This window comes from Salmo salar, chromosome 20 (genome assembly GCF_965601325.2).
Source record: "Salmo salar chromosome 20, fSalSal1, whole genome shotgun sequence".
Taxonomy (NCBI): domain Eukaryota; kingdom Metazoa; phylum Chordata; class Actinopteri; order Salmoniformes; family Salmonidae; genus Salmo; species Salmo salar.
Window position 1 is genome coordinate 86,902,993 of NC_138310.1, and position 24,388 is coordinate 86,927,380.

General features: G+C 34.7%; 1 protein-coding gene across 3 annotated transcripts in view; it reads right to left on the reverse strand.

The window, feature by feature from the left end:
- The window catches only part of LOC106581464 (uncharacterized), a 163,338-nt gene that overhangs the window by 43,441 nt on the left and 95,509 nt on the right, over window positions 1-24,388 (reverse strand). For all 3 annotated transcript variants that reach the window (XR_006761043.2, XM_045704055.2, XM_045704054.2), the window contains exons 9-10: window positions 601-675; window positions 354-443 (exon numbers count right to left, since the gene is read on the reverse strand). Coding sequence is in view for 2 of the 3 variants with exons in the window: in XM_045704055.2 (XP_045560011.2) it covers window positions 354-443; window positions 601-675 (165 nt within the window). In the remaining variant the exon portion in view is untranslated. The remainder of the gene's footprint in view (window positions 1-353; window positions 444-600; window positions 676-24,388) is intronic.

Genomic DNA, 24,388 nt, shown 5'->3' on the forward strand with positions numbered 1-24,388 from the left:
ATAGGCCCCACTGGGGTGAATTGAGTTACCATAAAGCCCAGCTATAGACCCCACTGGGGTGAATTGAGACAGCCATAAAGCCCAGCTATAGACCCCACTGGGGTGAATTTAGTTACCATAAAGTCCAGCTATATACCCCACTGGGGTGAATTGAGTTACCATAAAGCCAAGCTACAGACCCCACTGGGGTGAATTGAGTTACCATAAAGCCCAGGTATAGACCCCACTGGGGTGAATTGAGTTACCATAAAGCCCAGCTATAGACCCCACTGGGGTGAATTGAGACAGCCATAAAGCCCAGCTATAGGCCCCACTGGGGTGAATTGAGACAGCCATTAAGCCCATCTCCTTACCTTGATTTTAAAGTCCAGTTGGGAGTTGATGGTGTACATCATCTCAGTTCTCTCCATGGTACGGGCCCCTTCGTTACACTTACGCACCACCTAAAACACACACGCATGGAAACACACGTACAGTTACAGGCAGGCTCACATACATAGACCACAGGGAAACACAGGCTCTTTGTTGAGCTCATGTTGAGATGGGCTTTGACCTTTGACCTGGCATCATTTTGGGTTTGACCCCTAGTTGACCTCTTACCTTGCTGACTGATTGGAGGGCTTTCTTACAGGTCTCATACTGGGCAGAGTCCTTAGGAGCCTTCTGACAAATGACCTGGAACAGAGAGAGGGGTCAGGGGTCGCAGAACACACACACACACACACACACACACACACACACACACACACACACACACACACACACACACACACACACACACACACACACACACACACACACACACACACACACACACACACACACACACACGCTGGGACCCAGGACAGTGTGTACTTTATCAAATGTAATAAAGTCTACTGTGTACACATAGTATGATGAAGAAAGACTGTGTGAGACCAGCGAGGGTTAACCACTTCGTTAATCCTGGGAGAAGTTTCCAGAACACATCTCTCTCACGCTGCTGTCACGCACACGTACACACACACACATACAGCGGTTGGAAGCATTAACTGTAAACAAAACTTTCTCAGGACTCAAAAGCCTCCTACTTCATGGCCTAATATCCAACCTTAAACCTCAGACTCAAGGGAACAACTAAAATAGAGAACTAGAGAGAAGAGCAGAGAGATAGAACTGTAAGAGAAGCCACCAACATCAGTCATTCTCATTCCACAACAGCCTATTATAAATGAAGGCTATTATAAATGAAGGCTACTACAGTAGATGGTCTATTATAAATGAAGGCTACTAAAGTAGATGTAGGCTATTATAAATGAAGGCTACTACAGTAGATGGTCTATTATAAATGAAGGCTACTACAGTAGATGGTCTATTATAAATGAAGGCTACTACAGTAGATGGTCTATTATAAATGAAGGCTACTACAGTAGATGGTCTATTATAAATGAAGGCTACTACAGAAGATGGTCTATTATAAATGAAGGCTACTACAGTAGATGGTCTATTATAAATGAAGGCTACTACAGTAGATGGTCTATTATAAATGAAGGCTACTACAGTAGATGGTCTATTATAAATGAAGGCTACTACAGTAGATGGTCTATTATAAATGAAGGCTACTACAGTAGATGGTCTATTATAAATGAAGGCTACTACAGTAGATGGTCTATTATAAATGAAGGCTACTACAGTAGATGGTCTATTATAAATGAAGGCTACTACAGTAGATGGTCTATTATAAATGAAGGCTACTACAGTAGATGGTCTATTATAAATGAAGGCTACTACAGTAGATGGTCTATTATAAATGAAGGCTACTACAGTAGATGGTCTATTATAAATGAAGGCTACTACAGTAGATGGTCTATTATAAATGAAGGCTACTACAGTAGATGAAGGCTATTATAAATGAAGGCTACTACAGTAGATGAAGGCTATTATAAATGAAGGCTACTACAGTAGATGGTCTATTATAAATGAAGGCTACTACAGTAGATGAAGGCTATTATAATGAAGGCTACTACAGTAGATGAAGGCTACTACAGTAGATGGTCTATTATAAATGAAGGCTACTACAGTAGATGGTCTATTATAAATGAAGGCTACTACAGTAGATGGTCTATTATAAATGAAGGCTACTACAGTAGATGGTCTATTATAAATGAAGGCTACTACAGTAGATGGTCTATTATAAATGAAGGCTACTACAGTAGATGGTCTATTATAAATGAAGGCTACTACAGTAGATGGTCTATTATAAATGAAGGCTACTACAGTAGATGGTCTATTATAAATGAAGGCTACTACAGTAGATGGTCTATTATAAATGAAGGCTACTACAGTAGATGGTCTATTATAAATGAAGGCTACTACAGTAGATGGTCTATTATAAATGAAGGCTACTACAGTAGATGAAGGCTATTATAAATGAAGGCTACTACAGTAGATGAAGGCTATTATAAATGAAGGCTACTACAGTAGATGGTCTATTATAAATGAAGGCTACTACAGTAGATGGTCTATTATAAATGAAGGCTACTACAGTAGATGGTCTATTATAAATGAAGGCTACTACAGTAGATGGTCTATTATAAATGAAGGCTACTACAGTAGATGAAGGCTATTATAAATGAAGGCTACTACAGTAGATGAAGGCTATTATAAATGAAGGCTACTACAGTAGATGAAGGCTACTAAAGTAGATGAAGGCTACTACAGTAGATGGTCTATTATAAATGAAGGCTACTACAGTAGATGGTCTATTATAAATGAAGGCTACTACAGTAGATGGTCTATTATAAATGAAGGCTACTACAGTAGATGGTCTATTATAAATGAAGGCTACTACAGTAGATGGTCTATTATAAATGAAGGCTACTACAGTAGATGGTCTATTATAAATGAAGGCTATTATAAATGAAGGCTACTACAGTAGATGGTCTATTATAAATGAAGGCTACTACAGTAGATGGTCTATTATAAATGAAGGCTACTACAGTAGATGGTCTATTATAAATGAAGGCTACTACAGTAGATGGTCTATTATAAATGAAGGCTACTACAGTAGATGGTCTATTATAAATGAAGGCTACTACAGTAGATGGTCTATTATAAATGAAGGCTACTACAGTAGATGGTCTATTATAAATGAAGGCTACTACAGTAGATGGTCTATTATAAATGAAGGCTACTACAGTAGATGGTCTATTATAGATGAAGGCTACTACACTAGATGAAGGCTATTATAAATGAAGGCTACTACAGTAGATGGTCTATTATAAATGAAGGCTACTACAGTAGATGAAGGCTATTATAAATGAAGGCTACTACAGTAGATGAAGGCTATTATAAATGAAGGCTACTACAGTAGATGAAGGCTATTATAAATGAAGGCTACTACAGTAGATGGTCTATTATAAATGAAGGCTACTACAGCAGATGGTCTATTATAAATGAAGGCTACTACAGTAGATGGTCTATTATAAATGAAGGCTACTACAGTAGATGGTCTATTATAAATGAAGGCTACTACAGTAGATGGTCTATTATAAATGTAGTCTACTACAGTAGATGGTCTATTATAAATGTAGTCTACTACAGTAGATGGTCTATTATAAATGAAGGCTACTACAGTAGATGGTCTATTATAAATGAAGGCTACTACTGTAGATGGTCTATTATAAAGGAAGGCTACTACAGTAGATGGTCTATTATAAATGAAGGCTACTACAGTAGATGGTCTATTATAGATGAAGGCTACTACAGTAGATGAAGGCTATTATAAATGAAGGCTACTACAGTAGATGGTCTATTATAAATGAAGGCTACTACAGTAGATGAAGGCTATTATAAATGAAGGCTACTACAGTAGATGGTCTATTATAAATGAAGGCTACTACAGTAGATGAAGGCTATTATAAATGAAGGCTACTACAGTAGATGGTCTATTATAAATGAAGGCTACTACAGTAGATGGTCTATTATAAATGAAGGCTACTACAGTAGATGGTCTATTATAAATGAAGGCTACTACAGTAGATGGTCTATTATAAATGTAGTCTACTACAGTAGATGGTCTATTATAAATGAAGGCTACAGTAGATGCTCTATTATAAATGAAGGCTATTATAAATGAAGGCTACTACAGTAGATGAAGGCTATTATAAATGAAGGCTACTACAGTAGATGAAGGCTACTATAGTAGATGAAGGCTACAACAGTAGATGAAGGCTACTACAGTAGATGGTCTATTATAAATGAAGGCTACTACAGTAGATGGTCTATTATAAATGAAGGCTACTACAGTAGATGAAGGCTATTATAAATGAAGGCTACTACAGTAGATGAAGGCTATTATAAATGAAGGCTACTACAGTAGATGAAGGCTATTATAAATGAAGGCTACTACAGTAGATGGTCTATTATAAATGAAGGCTACTACAGTAGATGGTCTATTATAAATGAAGGCTACTACAGTAGATGGTCTATTATAAATGAAGGCTACTACAGTAGATGGTCTATTATAAATGAAGGCTACTACAGTAGATGGTCTATTATAAATGAAGGCTACTACAGTAGATGGTCTATTATAAATGAAGCCTACTACAGTAGATGAAGGCTATTATAAATGAAGGCTACTACAGTAGATGGTCTATTATAAATGAAGGCTACTACAGTAGATGGGCTATTATAAATGAAGGCTACTACAGTAGATGGTCTATTATAAATGAAGGCTACTACAGTAGATGGTCTATTATAAATGAAGGCTACTACAGTAGATGGTCTATTATAAATGAAGGCTACTACAGTAGATGGTCTATTATAAATGAAGGCTACTACAGTAGATGGTCTATTATAAATGAAGGCTACTACAGTAGATGGTCTATTATAAATGTAGTCTACTACAGTAGATGGTCTATTATAAATGAAGGCTACAGTAGATGCTCTATTATAAATGAAGGCTATTATAAATGAAGGCTACTACAGTAGATGAAGGCTATTATAAATGAAGGCTACTACAGTAGATGAAGGCTACTATAGTAGATGAAGGCTACAACAGTAGATGAAGGCTACTACAGTAGATGGTCTATTATAAATGAAGGCTACTACAGTAGATGGTCTATTATAAATGAAGGCTACTACAGTAGATGGTCTATTATAAATGAAGGCTACTACAGTAGATGAAGGCTATTATAAATGAAGGCTACTACAGTAGATGAAGGCTATTATAAATGAAGGCTACTACAGTAGATGGGCTATTATAAATGAAGGCTACTACAGTAGATGGTCTATTATAAATGAAGGCTACTACAGTAGATGGTCTATTATAAATGAAGGCTACTACAGTAGATGGTCTATTATAAATGAAGGCTACTACAGTAGATGGTCTATTATAAATGAAGGCTACTACAGTAGATGGTCTATTATGAATGAAGGCTACTACAGTAGATGGTCTATTATAAATGAAGGCTACTACAGTAGATGGTCTATTATAAATGAAGGCTACTACAGTAGATGGTCTATTATAAATGAAGGCTACTACAGTAGATGGTCTATTATAGATGAAGGCTACTACACTAGATGAAGGCTATTATAAATGAAGGCTACTACAGTAGATGGTCTATTATAAATGAAGGCTACTACAGTAGATGAAGGCTATTATAAATGAAGGCTACTACAGTAGATGAAGGCTATTATAAATGAAGGCTACTACAGTAGATGAAGGCTATTATAAATGAAGGCTACTACAGTAGATGGTCTATTATAAATGAAGGCTACTACAGTAGATGGTCTATTATAAATGAAGGCTACTACAGTAGATGGTCTATTATAAATGAAGGCTACTACAGTAGATGGTCTATTATAAATGAAGGCTACTACAGTAGATGAAGGCTATTATAAATGAAGGCTACTACAGTAGATGAAGGCTATTATAAATGAAGGCTACTACAGTAGATGAAGGCTATTATAAATGAAGGCTACTACAGTAGATGGTCTATTATAAATGAAGGCTACTACAGTAGATGGTCTATTATAAATGAAGGCTACTACAGTAGATGGTCTATTATAAATGAAGGCTACTACAGTAGATGAAGGCTATTATAAATGAAGGCTACTACAGTAGATGAAGGCTATTATAAATGATGGCTACTACAGTAGATGAAGGCTACTACAGTAGATGAAGGCTACTACAGTAGATGGTCTATTATAAATGAAGGCTACTACAGTAGATGGTCTATTATAAATGAAGGCTACTACAGTAGATGGTCTATTATAAATGAAGGCTACTACAGTAGATGGTCTATTATAAATGAAGGCTACTACAGTAGATGGTCTATTATAAATGAAGGCTACTACAGTAGATGAAGGCTATTATAAATGAAGGCTACTACAGTAGATGAAGGCTATTATAAATGAAGGCTACTACAGTAGATGGTCTATTATAAATGAAGGCTACTACAGTAGATGGTCTATTATAAATGAAGGCTACTACAGTAGATGGTCTATTATAAATGAAGGCTACTACAGTAGATGGTCTATTATAAATGAAGGCTACTACAGTAGATGGTCTATTATAAATGTAGTCTACTACAGTAGATGGTCTATTATAAATGAAGGCTACAGTAGATGGTCTATTATAAATGAAGGCTATTATAAATGAAGGCTACTACAGTAGATGAAGGCTATTATAAATGAAGGCTACTACAGTAGATGAAGGCTACTACAGTAGATGAAGGCTACTACAGTAGATGGTCTATTATAAATGAAGGCTACTACAGTAGATGGTCTATTATAAATGAAGGCTACTACAGTAGATGGTCTATTATAAATGAAGGCTACTACAGTAGATGAAGTCTATTATAAATGAAGGCTACTACAGTAGATGAAGGCTATTATAAATGAAGGCTACTACAGTAGATGGTCTATTATAAATGAAGGCTACTACAGTAGATGGTCTATTATAAATGAAGGCTACTACAGTAGATGGTCTATTATAAATGAAGGCTACTACAGTAGATGGTCTATTATAAATGTAGGCTACTACAGTAGATGGTCTATTATAAATGTAGTCTACTACAGTAGATGGTCTATTATAAATGAAGGCTACAGTAGATGGTCTATTATAAATGAAGGCTACTACAGTAGATGGTCTATTATAAATGTAGTCTACTACAGTAGATGGTCTATTATAAATGTAGTCTACTACAGTAGATGGTCTATTATAAATGAAGGCTACTAGAGTAGATGGTCTATTATAAAGGAAGGCTACTACAGTAGATGGTCTATTATAAATGAAGGCTACTACAGTAGATGGTCTATTATAAATGAAGGCTACTACAGTAGATGAAGGCTATTATAAATGAAGGCTACTACAGTAGATGGTCTATTATAAATGAAGGCTACTACAGTAGGTGAAGGCTATTATAAATGAAGGCTACTACAGTAGATGAAGGCTATTATAAATGAAGGCTACTACAGCAGATGGTCTATTATAAATGAAGGCTACTACAGCAGATGGTCTATTATAAATGAAGGCTACTACAGTAGATGGTCTATTATAAATGAAGGCTACTACAGTAGATGGTCTATTATAAATGAAGGCTACTACAGTAGATGGTCTATTATAGATGAAGGCTACTACACTAGATGAAGGCTATTATAAATGAAGGCTACTACAGTAGATGGTCTATTATAAATGAAGGCTACTACAGTAGATGAAGGCTATTATAAATGAAGGCTACTACAGTAGATGAAGGCTATTATAAATGAAGGCTACTACAGTAGATGAAGGCTATTATAAATGAAGGCTACTACAGCAGATGGTCTATTATAAATGAAGGCTACTACAGCAGATGGTCTATTATAAATGAAGGCTACTACAGTAGATGGTCTATTATAAATGAAGGCTACTACAGTAGATGGTCTATTATAAATGAAGGCTACTACAGTAGATGAAGGCTATTATAAATGAAGGCTACTACAGTAGATGAAGGCTATTATAAATGATGGCTACTACAGTAGATGAAGGCTACTACAGTAGATGAAGGCTACTACAGTAGATGGTCTATTATAAATGAAGGCTACTACAGTAGATGGTCTATTATAAATGAAGGCTACTACAGTAGATGGTCTATTATAAATGAAGGCTACTACAGTAGATGAAGGCTATTATAAATGAAGGCTACTACAGTAGATGGTCTATTATAAATGAAGGCTACTACAGTAGATGAAGGCTATTATAAATGAAGGCTACTACAGTAGATGGTCTATTATAAATGAAGGCTACTACAGTAGATGGTCTATTATAAATGAAGGCTACTACAGTAGATGGTCTATTACAAATGAAGGCTACTACAGTAGATGGTCTATTATAAATGAAGGCTACTACAGTAGATGGTCTATTATAAATGTAGTCTACTACAGTAGATGGTCTATTATAAATGAAGGCTACAGTAGATGGTCTATTATAAATGAAGGCTATTATAAATGAAGGCTACTACAGTAGATGAAGGCTATTATAAATGAAGGCTACTACAGTAGATGAAGGCTACTACAGTAGATGAAGGCTACTACAGTAGATGGTCTATTATAAATGAAGGCTACTACATTAGATGGTCTATTATAAATGAAGGCTACTACAGTAGATGGTCTATTATAAATGAAGGCTACTACAGTAGATGAAGTCTATTATAAATGAAGGCTACTACAGTAGATGAAGGCTATTATAAATGAAGGCTACTACAGTAGATGGTCTATTATAAATGAAGGCTACTACAGTAGATGGTCTATTATAAATGAAGGCTACTACAGTAGATGGTCTATTATAAATGAAGGCTACTACAGTAGATGGTCTATTATAAATGAAGGCTACTACAGTAGATGGTCTATTATAAATGTAGTCTACTACAGTAGATGGTCTATTATAAATGTAGTCTACTACAGTAGATGGTCTATTATAAATGAAGGCTACAGTAGATGGTCTATTATAAATGAAGGCTACTACAGTAGATGGTCTATTATAAATGTAGTCTACTACAGTAGATGGTCTATTATAAATGTAGTCTACTACAGTAGATGGTCTATTATAAATGAAGGCTACTAGAGTAGATGGTCTATTATAAAGGAAGGCTACTACAGTAGATGGTCTATTATAAATGAAGGCTACTACAGTAGATGGTCTATTATAGATGAAGGCTACTACAGTAGATGAAGGCTATTATAAATGAAGGCTACTACAGTAGATGAAGTGCTATTATAAATGAAGGCTACTACAGTAGATGAAGGCTATTATAAATGAAGGCTACTACAGCAGATGGTCTATTATAAATGAAGGCTACTACAGCAGATGGTCTATTATAAATGAAGGCTACTACAGCAGATGGTCTATTATAAATGAAGGCTACTACAGTAGATGGTCTATTATAAATGAAGGCTACTACAGTAGATAAAGGCTATTATAAATGAAGGCTACTACAGTAGATGAAGGCTACTACAGTAGATGAAGGCTTCTACAGTAGATGAAGGCTACTACAGTAGATGAAGGCTACTACAGTAGATGGTCTATTATGAATGAAGGCTACTACAGTAGATGGTCTATTATAAATGAAGGCTACTACAGTAGATGGTCTATTATAAATGAAGGCTACTACAGTAGATGAAGGCTATTATAAATGAAGGCTACTACAGTAGATGGTCTATTATAAATGAAGGCTACTACAGTAGATGAAGGCTATTATAAATGAAGGCTACTACAGTAGATGGTCTATTATAAATGAAGGCTACTACAGTAGATGGTCTATTATAAATGAAGGCTACTACAGTAGATGGTCTATTATAAATGAAGGCTACTACAGTAGACGGTCTATTATAAATGAAGGCTACTACAGTAGATGGTCTATTATAAATGTAGTCTACTACAGTAGATGGTCTATTATAAATGAAGGCTACAGTAGATGGTCTATTATAAATGAAGGTTATTATAAATGAAGGCTACTACAGTAGATGAAGGCTATTATAAATGAAGGCTACTACAGTAGATGAAGGCTACTACAGTAGATGAAGGCTTCTACAGTAGATGGTCTATTATAAATGAAGGCTAATACAGTAGATGGTCTATTATAAATGAAGGCTACTACAGTAGATGGTCTATTATAAATGAAGGCTACTACAGTAGATGAAGGCTATTATAAATGAAGGCTACTACAGTAGATGGTCTATTATAAATGAAGGCTACTACAGTAGATGAAGGCTATTATAAATGAAGGCTACTACAGTAGATGGTCTATTATAAATGAAGGCTACTACAGTAGATGGTCTATTATAAATGAAGGCTACTACAGTAGATGGTCTATTATAAATGAAGGCTACTACAGTAGATGGTCTATTATAAATGAAGGCTACTACAGTAGATGGTCTATTATAAATGTAGTCTACTACAGTAGATGGTCTATTATAAATGAAGGCTATTATAAATGAAGGCTACTACAGTAGATGGTCTATTATAAATGAAGGCTACTACACTAGATGGTCTATTATAAATGTAGTCTACTACAGTAGATGGTCTATTATAAATGTAGTCTACTACAGTAGATGGTCTATTATAAATGAAGGCTACTACAGTAGATGGTCTATTATAAATGAAGGCTACTACTGTAGATGGTCTATTATAAAGGAAGGCTACTACAGTAGATGGTCTATTATAAATGAAGGCTACTACAGTAGATGGTCTATTATAGATGAAGGCTACTACAGTAGATGAATGATATTATAAATGAAGGCTACTACAGTAGATGAAGGCTATTATAAATGAAGGCTACTACAGTAGATGAAGGCTATTATAAATGAAGGCTACTACAGTAGATGGTCTATTATAAATGAAGGCTACTACAGTAGATGGTCTATTATAAATGAAGGCTACTACAGCAGATGGTCTATTATAAATGAAGGCTACTACAGCAGATGGTCTATTATAAATGAAGGCTACTACAGCAGATGGTCTATTATAAATGAAGGCTACTACAGTAGATGAAGGCTATTATAAATGAAGGCTACTACAGTAGATGAAGGCTATTATAAATGAAGGCTACTACAGTAGATGGTCTATTATAAATGAAGGCTACTACAGTAGATGAAGCCTACTACAGTAGATGAAGGCTACTACAGTAGATGGTCTATTATAAATGAAGGCTACTACAGTAGATGGTCTATTATAAATGAAGGCTACTACAGTAGATGAAGGCTATTATAAATGAAGGCTACTACAGTAGATGGTCTATTATAAATGAAGGCTACTACAGTAGATGAAGGCTATTATAAATGAAGGCTACTACAGTAGATGGTCTATTATAAATGAAGGCTACTACAGTAGATGGTCTATTATAAATGAAGGCTACTACAGTAGATGGTCTATTATAAATGAAGGCTACTACAGTAGATGGTCTATTATAAATGAAGGCTACTACAGTAGATGGTCTATTATAAATGTAGTCTACTACAGTAGATGGTCTATTATAAATGAAGGCTACAGTAGATGCTCTATTATAAATGAAGGCTATTATAAATGAAGGCTACTACAGTAGATGAAGGCTATTATAAATGAAGAATACTACAGTAGATGAAGGCTACTATAGTAGATGAAGGCTACAACAGTAGATGAAGGCTACTACAGTAGATGGTCTATTATAAATGAAGGCTACTACAGTAGATGGTCTATTATAAATGAAGGCTACTACAGTAGATGGTCTATTATAAATGAAGGCTACTACAGTAGATGAAGGCTATTATAAATGAAGGCTACTACAGTAGATGAAGGCTATTATAAATGAAGGCTACTACAGTAGATGAAGGCTATTATAAATGAAGGCTACTACAGTAGATGGTCTATTATAAATGAAGGCTACTACAGTAGATGGTCTATTATAAATGAGGGCTACTACAGTAGATGGTCTATTATAAATGAAGGCTACTACAGTAGATGGTCTATTATAAATGAAGGCTACTACAGTAGATGGTCTATTATAAATGAAGCCTACTACAGTAGATGAAGGCTACTACAGTAGATGGTCTATTATGAATGAAGCCTACTACAGTAGATGGTCTATTATAAATGAAGGCTACTACAGTAGATGGTCTATTATAAATGAAGGCTACTACAGTAGATGGTCTATTATAAATGAAGGCTACTACAGTAGATGGTCTATTATAAATGAAGGCTACTACAGTAGATGGTCTATTATAAATGAAGGCTACGACAGTAGATGGTCTATTATAAATGAAGGCTACTACAGTAGATGGTCTATTATAGATGAAGGCTACTACAGTAGATGAAGGCTATTATAAATGAAGGCTACTACAGTAGATGGTCTATTATAAATGAAGGCTACTACAGTAGATGAAGGCTATTATAAATGAAGGCTACTACAGTAGATGAAGGCTATTATAAATGAAGGCTACTACAGTAGATGAAGGCTATTATAAATGAAGGCTACTACAGTAGATGGTCTATTATAAATGAAGGCTACTACAGCAGATGGTCTATTATAAATGAAGGCTACTACAGTAGATGGTCTATTATAAATGAAGGCTACTACAGTAGATGGTCTATTATAAATGAAGGCTACTACAGTAGATGAAGGCTATTATAAATGAAGGCTACTACAGTAGATGAAGGCTATTATAAATGATGGCTACTACAGTAGATGAAGGCTACTACAGTAGATGAAGGCTACTACAGTAGATGGTCTATTATAAATGAAGGCTACTACAGTAGATGGTCTATTATAAATGAAGGCTACTACAGTAGATGGTCTATTATAAATGAAGGCTACTACAGTAGATGAAGGCTATTATAAATGAAGGCTACTACAGTAGATGGTCTATTATAAATGAAGGCTACTACAGTAGATGAAGGCTATTATAAATGAAGGCTACTACAGTAGATGGTCTATTATAAATGAAGGCTACTACAGTAGATGGTCTATTATAAATGAAGGCTACTACAGTAGATGGTCTATTACAAATGAAGGCTACTACAGTAGATGGTCTATTATAAATGAAGGCTACTACAGTAGATGGTCTATTATAAATGTAGTCTACTACAGTAGATGGTCTATTATAAATGAAGGCTACAGTAGATGGTCTATTATAAATGAAGGCTATTATAAATGAAGGCTACTACAGTAGATGAAGGCTATTATAAATGAAGGCTACTACAGTAGATGAAGGCTACTACAGTAGATGAAGGCTACTACAGTAGATGGTCTATTATAAATGAAGGCTACTACATTAGATGGTCTATTATAAATGAAGGCTACTACAGTAGATGGTCTATTATAAATGAAGGCTACTACAGTAGATGGTCTATTATAAATGTAGTCTACTACAGTAGATGGTCTATTATAAATGAAGGCTACAGTAGATGGTCTATTATAAATGAAGGCTATTATAAATGAAGGCTACTACAGTAGATGAAGGCTATTATAAATGAAGGCTACTACAGTAGATGAAGGCTACTACAGTAGATGAAGGCTACTACAGTAGATGGTCTATTATAAATGAAGGCTACTACATTAGATGGTCTATTATAAATGAAGGCTACTACAGTAGATGGTCTATTATAAATGAAGGCTACTACAGTAGATGAAGTCTATTATAAATGAAGGCTACTACAGTAGATGAAGGCTATTATAAATGAAGACTACTACAGTAGATGGTCTATTATAAATGAAGGCTACTACAGTAGATGGTCTATTATAAATGAAGGCTACTACAGTAGATGGTCTATTATAAAGGAAGGCTACTACAGTAGATGGTCTATTATAAATGAAGGCCACTACAGTAGATGAAGGCTATTATAAATGAAGGCTACTACAGTAGATGGTCTATTATAAATGAAGGCCACTACAGTAGATGAAGGCTATTATAAATGAAGGCTACTACAGTAGATGGTCTATTATAAATGAAGGCTACTACAGTAGATGAAGGCTATTATAAATGAAGGCTACTACAGTAGATGAAGGCTATTATAAATGAAGGCTACTACAGTAGATGAAGGCTATTATAAATGAAGGCTACTACAGTAGATGGTCTATTATAAATGAAGGCTACTACAGTAGATGGTCTATTATAAATGAAGGCTACTACAGTAGATGGTCTATTATAAATGAAGGCTACTACAGTAGATGGTCTATTATAAATGAAGGCTACTACAGTAGATGGTCTATTATAAATGAAGGCTACTACAGTAGATGAAGGCTATTATAAATGAAGGCTACTACAGTAGATGAAGGCTATTATAAATGAAGGCTACTACAGTAGATGAAGGCTATTATAAATGAAGGCTACTACAGTAGATGGTCTATTATAAATGAAGGCTACTACAGTAGATGGTCTATTATAAATGAGGGCTACTACAGTAGATGGTCTATTATAAATGAAGGCTACTACAGTAGATGGTCTATTATAAATGAAGGCTACTACAGTAGATGGTCTATTATAAATGAAGCCTACTACAGTAGATGAAGGCTACTACAGTAGATGGTCTATTATGAATGAAGCCTACTACAGTAGATGGTCTATTATAAATGAAGGCTACTACAGTAGATGGTCTATTATAAATGAAGGCTACTACAGTAGATGGTCTATTATAAATGAAGGCTACTACAGTAGATGGTCTATTATAAATGAAGGCTACTACAGTAGATGGTCTATTATAAATGAAGGCTACGACAGTAGATGGTCTATTATAAATGAAGGCTACTACAGTAGATGGTCTATTATAGATGAAGGCTACTACAGTAGATGAAGGCTATTATAAATGAAGGCTACTACAGTAGATGGTCTATTATAAATGAAGGCTACTACAGTAGATGAAGGCTATTATAAATGAAGGCTACTACAGTAGATGAAGGCTATTATAAATGAAGGCTACTACAGTAGATGAAGGCTATTATAAATGAAGGCTACTACAGTAGATGGTCTATTATAAATGAAGGCTACTACAGCAGATGGTCTATTATAAATGAAGGCTACTACAGTAGATGGTCTATTATAAATGAAGGCTACTACAGTAGATGGTCTATTATAAATGAAGGCTACTACAGTAGATGAAGGCTATTATAAATGAAGGCTACTACAGTAGATGAAGGCTATTATAAATGATGGCTACTACAGTAGATGAAGGCTACTACAGTAGATGAAGGCTACTACAGTAGATGGTCTATTATAAATGAAGGCTACTACAGTAGATGGTCTATTATAAATGAAGGCTACTACAGTAGATGGTCTATTATAAATGAAGGCTACTACAGTAGATGAAGGCTATTATAAATGAAGGCTACTACAGTAGATGGTCTATTATAAATGAAGGCTACTACAGTAGATGAAGGCTATTATAAATGAAGGCTACTACAGTAGATGGTCTATTATAAATGAAGGCTACTACAGTAGATGGTCTATTATAAATGAAGGCTACTACAGTAGATGGTCTATTATAAATGAAGGCTACTACAGTAGATGGTCTATTATAAATGTAGTCTACTACAGTAGATGGTCTATTATAAATGAAGGCTACAGTAGATGGTCTATTATAAATGAAGGCTATTATAAATGAAGGCTACTACAGTAGATGAAGGCTATTATAAATGAAGGCTACTACAGTAGATGAAGGGTACTACAGTAGATGAAGGCTACTACAGTAGATGGTCTATTATAAATGAAGGCTACTACATTAGATGGTCTATTATAAATGAAGGCTACTACAGTAGATGGTCTATTATAAATGAAGGCTACTACAGTAGATGAAGTCTATTATAAATGAAGGCTACTACAGTAGATGAAGGCTATTATAAATGAAGACTACTACAGTAGATGGTCTATTATAAATGAAGGCTACTACAGTAGATGGTCTATTATAAATGAAGGCTACTACAGTAGATGGTCTATTATAAAGGAAGGCTACTACAGTAGATGGTCTATTATAAATGAAGGCTACTACAGTAGATGGTCTATTATAGATGAAGGCCACTACAGTAGATGAAGGATATTATAAATGAAGGCTACTACAGTAGATGGTCTATTATAAATGAAGACCACTACAGTAGATGAAGGCTATTATAAATGAAGGCTACTACAGTAGATGGTCTATTATAAATGAAGGCTACTACAGTAGATGAAGGCTATTATAAATGAAGGCTACTACAGTAGATGAAGGCTATTATAAATGAAGGCTACTACAGTAGATGAAGGCTATTATAAATGAAGGCTACTACAGTAGATGGTCTATTATAAATGAAGGCTACTACAGTAGATGGTCTATTATAAATGAAGGCTACTACAGTAGATGGTCTATTATAAATGAAGGCTACTACAGTAGATGGTCTATTATAAATGAAGGCTACTACAGTAGATGGTCTATTATAAATGTAGTCTACTACAGTAGATGGTCTATTATAAATGAAGGCTACTACAGTAGATGGTCTATTATAAATGAAGGCTACTACAGTAGATGGTCTATTATAAATGAAGGCTACTACAGTAGATGAAGGCTATTATAAATGAAGGCTACTACAGTAGATGAAGGCTATTATAAATGATGGCTACTACAGTAGATGAAGGCTACTACAGTAGATGAAGGCTACTACAGTAGATGGTCTATTATAAATGAAGGCTACTACAGTAGATGGTCTATTATAAATGAAGGCTACTACAGTAGATGGTCTATTATAAATGAAGGCTACTACAGTAGATGAAGGCTATTATAAATGAAGGCTACTACAGTAGATGGTCTATTATAAATGAAGGCTACTACAGTAGATGAAGGCTATTATAAATGAAGGCTACTACAGTAGATGGTCTATTATAAATGAAGGCTACTACAGTAGATGGTCTATTATAAATGAAGGCTACTACAGTAGATGGTCTATTACAAATGAAGGCTACTACAGTAGATGGTCTATTATAAATGAAGGCTACTACAGTAGATGGTCTATTATAAATGTAGTCTACTACAGTAGATGGTCTATTATAAATGAAGGCTACAGTAGATGGTCTATTATAAATGAAGGCTATTATAAATGAAGGCTACTACAGTAGATGAAGGCTATTATAAATGAAGGCTACTACAGTAGATGAAGGCTACTACAGTAGATGAAGGCTACTACAGTAGATGGTCTATTATAAATGAAGGCTACTACATTAGATGGTCTATTATAAATGAAGGCTACTACAGTAGATGGTCTATTATAAATGAAGGCTACTACAGTAGATGGTCTATTATAAATGTAGTCTACTACAGTAGATGGTCTATTATAAATGAAGGCTACAGTAGATGGTCTATTATAAATGAAGGCTATTATAAATGAAGGCTACTACAGTAGATGAAGGCTATTATAAATGAAGGCTACTACAGTAGATGAAGGCTACTACAGTAGATGAAGGCTACTACAGTAGATGGTCTATTATAAATGAAGGCTACTACATTAGATGGTCTATTATAAATGAAGGCTACTACAGTAGATGGTCTATTATAAATGAAGGCTACTACAGTAGATGAAGTCTATTATAAATGAAGGCTACTACAGTAGATGAAGGCTATTATAAATGAAGACTACTACAGTAGATGGTCTATTATAAATGAAGGCTACTACAGTAGATGGTCTATTATAAATGAAGGCTACTACAGTAGATGGTCTATTATAAAGGAAGGCTACTACAGTAGATGGTCTATTATAAATGAAGGCCACTACAGTAGATGAAGGCTATTATAAATGAAGGCTACTACAGTAGATGGTCTATTATAAATGAAGGCCACTACAGTAGATGAAGGCTATTATAAATGAAGGCTACTACAGTAGATGGTCTATTATAAATGAAGGCTACTACAGTAGATGAAGGCTATTATAAATGAAGGCTACTACAGTAGATGAAGGCTATTATAAATGAAGGCTACTACAGTAGATGAAGGCTATTATAAATGAAGGCTACTACAGTAGATGGTCTATTATAAATGAAGGCTACTACAGTAGATGGTCTATTATAAATGAAGGCTACTACAGTAGATGGTCTATTATAAATGAAGGCTACTACAGTAGATGGTCTATTATAAATGAAGGCTACTACAGTAGATGGTCTATTATAAATGAAGGCTACTACAGTAGATGAAGGCTATTATAAATGAAGGCTACTACAGTAGATGAAGGCTATTATAAATGAAGGCTACTACAGTAGATGAAGGCTATTATAAATGAAGGCTACTACAGTAGATGGTCTATTATAAATGAAGGCTACTACAGTAGATGGTCTATTATAAATGAGGGCTACTACAGTAGATGGTCTATTATAAATGAAGGCTACTACAGTAGATGGTCTATTATAAATGAAGGCTACTACAGTAGATGGTCTATTATAAATGAAGCCTACTACAGTAGATGAAGGCTACTACAGTAGATGGTCTATTATGAATGAAGCCTACTACAGTAGATGGTCTATTATAAATGAAGGCTACTACAGTAGATGGTCTATTATAAATGAAGGCTACTACAGTAGATGGTCTATTATAAATGAAGGCTACTACAGTAGATGAAGGCTATTATAAATGAAGGCTACTACAGTAGATGAAGGCTATTATAAATGAAGGCTACTACAGTAGATGAAGGCTATTATAAATGAAGGCTACTACAGTAGATGGTCTATTATAAATGAAGGCTACTACAGTAGATGGTCTATTATAAATGAAGGCTACTACAGTAGATGGTCTATTATAAATGAAGGCTACGACAGTAGATGGTCTATTATAAATGAAGGCTACTACAGTAGATGGTCTATTATAGATGAAGGCTACTACAGTAGATGAAGGCTATTATAAATGAAGGCTACTACAGTAGATGGTCTATTATAAATGAAGGCTACTACAGTAGATGAAGGCTATTATAAATGAAGGCTACTACAGTAGATGAAGGCTATTATAAATGAAGGCTACTACAGTAGATGAAGGCTATTATAAATGAAGGCTACTACAGTAGATGGTCTATTATAAATGAAGGCTACTACAGCAGATGGTCTATTATAAATGAAGGCTACTACAGTAGATGGTCTATTATAAATGAAGGCTACTACAGTAGATGGTCTATTATAAATGAAGGCTACTACAGTAGATGAAGGCTATTATAAATGAAGGCTACTACAGTAGATGAAGGCTATTATAAATGATGGCTACTACAGTAGATGAAGGCTACTACAGTAGATGAAGGCTACTACAGTAGATGGTCTATTATAAATGAAGGCTACTACAGTAGATGGTCTATTATAAATGAAGGCTACTACAGTAGATGGTCTATTATAAATGAAGGCTACTACAGTAGATGAAGGCTATTATAAATGAAGGCTACTACAGTAGATGGTCTATTATAAATGAAGGCTACTACAGTAGATGAAGGCTATTATAAATGAAGGCTACTACAGTAGATGGTCTATTATAAATGAAGGCTACTACAGTAGATGGTCTATTATAAATGAAGGCTACTACAGTAGATGGTCTATTATAAATGAAGGCTACTACAGTAGATGGTCTATTATAAATGTAGTCTACTACAGTAGATGGTCTATTATAAATGAAGGCTACAGTAGATGGTCTATTATAAATGAAGGCTATTATAAATGAAGGCTACTACAGTAGATGAAGGCTATTATAAATGAAGGCTACTACAGTAGATGAAGGGTACTACAGTAGATGAAGGCTACTACAGTAGATGGTCTATTATAAATGAAGGCTACTACATTAGATGGTCTATTATAAATGAAGGCTACTACAGTAGATGGTCTATTATAAATGAAGGCTACTACAGTAGATGAAGTCTATTATAAATGAAGGCTACTACAGTAGATGAAGGCTATTATAAATGAAGACTACTACAGTAGATGGTCTATTATAAATGAAGGCTACTACAGTAGATGGTCTATTATAAATGAAGGCTACTACAGTAGATGGTCTATTATAAAGGAAGGCTACTACAGTAGATGGTCTATTATAAATGAAGGCTACTACAGTAGATGGTCTATTATAGATGAAGGCCACTACAGTAGATGAAGGATATTATAAATGAAGGCTACTACAGTAGATGGTCTATTATAAATGAAGACCACTACAGTAGATGAAGGCTATTATAAATGAAGGCTACTACAGTAGATGGTCTATTATAAATGAAGGCTACTACAGTAGATGAAGGCTATTATAAATGAAGGCTACTACAGTAGATGAAGGCTATTATAAATGAAGGCTACTACAGTAGATGAAGGCTATTATAAATGAAGGCTACTACAGTAGATGGTCTATTATAAATGAAGGCTACTACAGTAGATGGTCTATTATAAATGAAGGCTACTACAGTAGATGGTCTATTATAAATGAAGGCTACTACAGTAGATGGTCTATTATAAATGAAGGCTACTACAGTAGATGGTCTATTATAAATGTAGTCTACTACAGTAGATGGTCTATTATAAATGAAGGCTACTACAGTAGATGGTCTATTATAAATGTAGTCTACTACAGTAGATGGTCTATTATAAATGAAGGCTACTACAGTAGATGAAGGCTATTATAAATGAAGGCTACTACAGTAGATGAAGGCTACTACAGTAGATGAAGGCTATTATAAATGAAGGCTACTACAGTAGATGAAGGCTACTACAGTAGATGAAGGCTACTACAGTAGATGGTCTATTATAAATGAAGGCTACTACAGTAGATGAAGTCTATTATAAATGAAGGCTACTACAGTAGATGAAGGCTATTATAAATGAAGGCTACTACAGTAGATGGTCTATTATAAATGAAGGCTACTACAGTAGATGAAGGCTATTATAAATGAAGGCTACTACAGTAGATGAAGGCTATTATAAATGAAGGCTACTACAGTAGATGGTCTATTATAAATGAAGGCTACTACAGCAGATGGTCTATTATAAATGAAGGCTACTACAGTAGATGGTCTATTATAAATGAAGGCTACTACAGTAGATGGTCTATTATAAATTAAGGCTACTACAGTAGATGAAGGCTATTATAAATGAAGGATACTACAGTAGATGAAGGCTATTATAAATGAAGGCTACTACAGTAGATGAAGGCTACTACAGTAGATGAAGGCTACTACAGTAGATGAAGGCTACTACAGTAGATGGTCTATTATAAATGAAGGCTACTACAGTAGATGGTCTATTATAAATGAAGGCTACTACAGTAGATGGTCTATTATAAATGAAGGCTACTACAGTAGATGAAGGCTATTTTAAATGAAGGCTACTACAGTAGATGAAGGCTATTATAAATGATGGCTACTACAGTAGATGAAGGCTACTACAGTAGATGAAGGCTACTACAGTAGATGGTCTATTATAAATGAAGGCTACTACAGTAGATGGTCTATTATAAATGAAGGCTACTACAGTAGATGAAGGCTATTATAAATGAAGGCTACTACAGTAGATGAAGGCTATTATAAATGAAGGCTACTACAGTAGATGGTCTATTATAAATGAAGGCTACTACAGTAGATGAAGGCTATTATAAATGAAGGCTACTACAGTAGATGGTCTATTATAAATGAAGGCTACTACAGTAGATGGTCTATTATAAATGAAGGCTACTACAGTAGATGGTCTATTATAAATGAAGGCTACTACAGTAGATGGTCTATTATAAATGAAGGCTACTACAGCAGATGGTCTATTATAAATGAAGGCTACTACAGTAGATGGTCTATTATAAATGAAGGCTACTACAGTAGATGGTCTATTATAAATGAAGGCTACTACAGTAGATGAAGGCTATTATAAATGAAGGCTACTACAGTAGATGAAGGCTATTATAAATGAAGGCTACTACAGTAGATGAAGGCTACTACAGTAGATGAAGGCTACTACAGTAGATGAAGGCTACTACAGTAGATGGTCTATTATAAATGAAGGCTACTACAGTAGATGGTCTATTATAAATGAAGGCTACTACAGTAGATGGTCTATTATAAATGAAGGCTACTACAGCAGATGGTCTATTATAAATGAAGGCTACTACAGTAGATGAAGGCTATTATAAATGATGGCTACTACAGTAGATGAAGGCTACTACAGTAGATGAAGGCTACTACAGTAGATGGTCTATTATAAATGAAGGCTACTACAGTAGATGGTCTATTATAAATGAAGGCTACTACAGTAGATGAAGGCTATTATAAATGAAGGCTACTACAGTAGATGAAGGCTATTATAAATGAAGGCTACTACAGTAGATGAAGGCTATTATAAATGAAGGCTACTACAGTAGATGGTCTATTATAAATGAAGGCTACTACAGTAGATGGTCTATTATAAATGAAGGCTACTACAGTAGATGGTCTATTATAAATGAAGGCTACTACAGTAGATGAAGGCTATTTTAAATGAAGGCTACTACAGTAGATGAAGGCTATTATAAATGATGGCTACTACAGTAGATGAAGGCTACTACAGTAGATGAAGGCTACTACAGTAGATGGTCTATTATAAATGAAGGCTACTACAGTAGATGGTCTATTATAAATGAAGGCTACTACAGTAGATGAAGGCTATTATAAATGAAGGCTACTACAGTAGATGAAGGCTATTATAAATGAAGGCTACTACAGTAGATGAAGGCTATTATAAATGAAGGCTACTACAGTAGATGGTCTATTATAAATGAAGGCTACTAAAGTAGATGGTCTATTATAAATGAAGGCTACTACAGTAGATGGTCTATTATAAATGAAGGCTACTACAGTAGATGAAGGCTATTTTAAATGAAGGCTACTACAGTAGATGAAGGCTATTATAAATGATGGCTACTACAGTAGATGAAGGCTACTACAGTAGATGAAGGCTACTACAGTAGATGGTCTATTATAAATGAAGGCTACTACAGTAGATGGTCTATTATAAATGAAGGCTACTACAGTAGATGAAGGCTATTATAAATGAAGGCTACTACAGTAGATGAAGGCTATTATAAATGAAGGCTACTACAGTAGATGGTCTATTATAAATGAAGGCTACTACAGTAGATGAAGGCTATTATAAATGAAGGCTACTACAGTACATGGTCTATTATAAATGAAGGCTACTACAGTAGATGGTCTATTATAAATGAAGGCTACTACAGTAGATGGTCTATTATAAATGAAGGCTACTACAGTAGATGGTCTATTATAAATTAAGGCTACTTCAGTAGATGAAGGCTATTATAAATGAAGGCTACTACAGTAGATGAAGGCTATTATAAATGAAGGCTACTACAGTAGATGAAGGCTACTACAGTAGATGAAGGCTACTACAGTAGATGAAGGCTACTACAGTAGATGGTCTATTATAAATGAAGGCTACTACAGTAGATGGTCTATTATAAATGAAGGCTACTACAGTAGATGGTCTATTATAAATGAAGGCTACTACAGCAGATGGTCTATTATAAATGAAGGCTACTACAGTAGATGGTCTATTATAAATGAAGGCTACTACAGTAGATGGTTTATTATAAATGAAGGCTACTACAGTAGATGAAGGCTATTTTAAATGAAGGCTACTACAGTAGATGAAGGCTATTATAAATGATGGCTACTACAGTAGATGAAGGCTACTACAGTAGATGAAGGCTACTACAGTAGATGGTCTATTATAAATGAAGGCTACTACAGTAGATGGTCTATTATAAATGAAGGCTACTACAGTAGATGAAGGCTATTATAAATGAAGGCTACTACAGTAGATGAAGGCTATTATAAATGAAGGCTACTACAGTAGATGGTCTATTATAAATGAAGGCTACTACAGTAGATGGTCTATTATAAATGAAGGCTACTACAGTAGATGAAGGCTATTATAAATGAAGGCTACTACAGTAGATGGTCTATTATAAATGAAGGCTACTACAGTAGATGGTCTATTATAAATGAAGGCTACTACAGTAGATGGTCTATTATAAATGAAGGCTACTACAGTAGATGGTCTATTATAAATGAAGGCTACTACAGCAGATGGTCTATTATAAATGAAGGCTACTACAGTAGATGGTCTATTATAAATGAAGGCTACTACTGTAGATGGTCTATTATAAATAAAGGCTACTACAGTAGATGAAGGCTATTTTAAATGAAGGCTACTACAGTAGATGAAGGCTATTATAAATGATGGCTACTACAGTAGATGAAGGCTACTACAGTAGATGAAGGCTACTACAGTAGATGGTCTATTATAAATGAAGGCTACTACAGTAGATGGTCTATTATAAATGAAGGCTACTACAGTAGATGAAGGCTATTATAAATGAAGGCTACTACAGTAGATGAAGGCTATTATAAATGAAGGCTACTACAGTAGATGGTCTATTATAAATGAA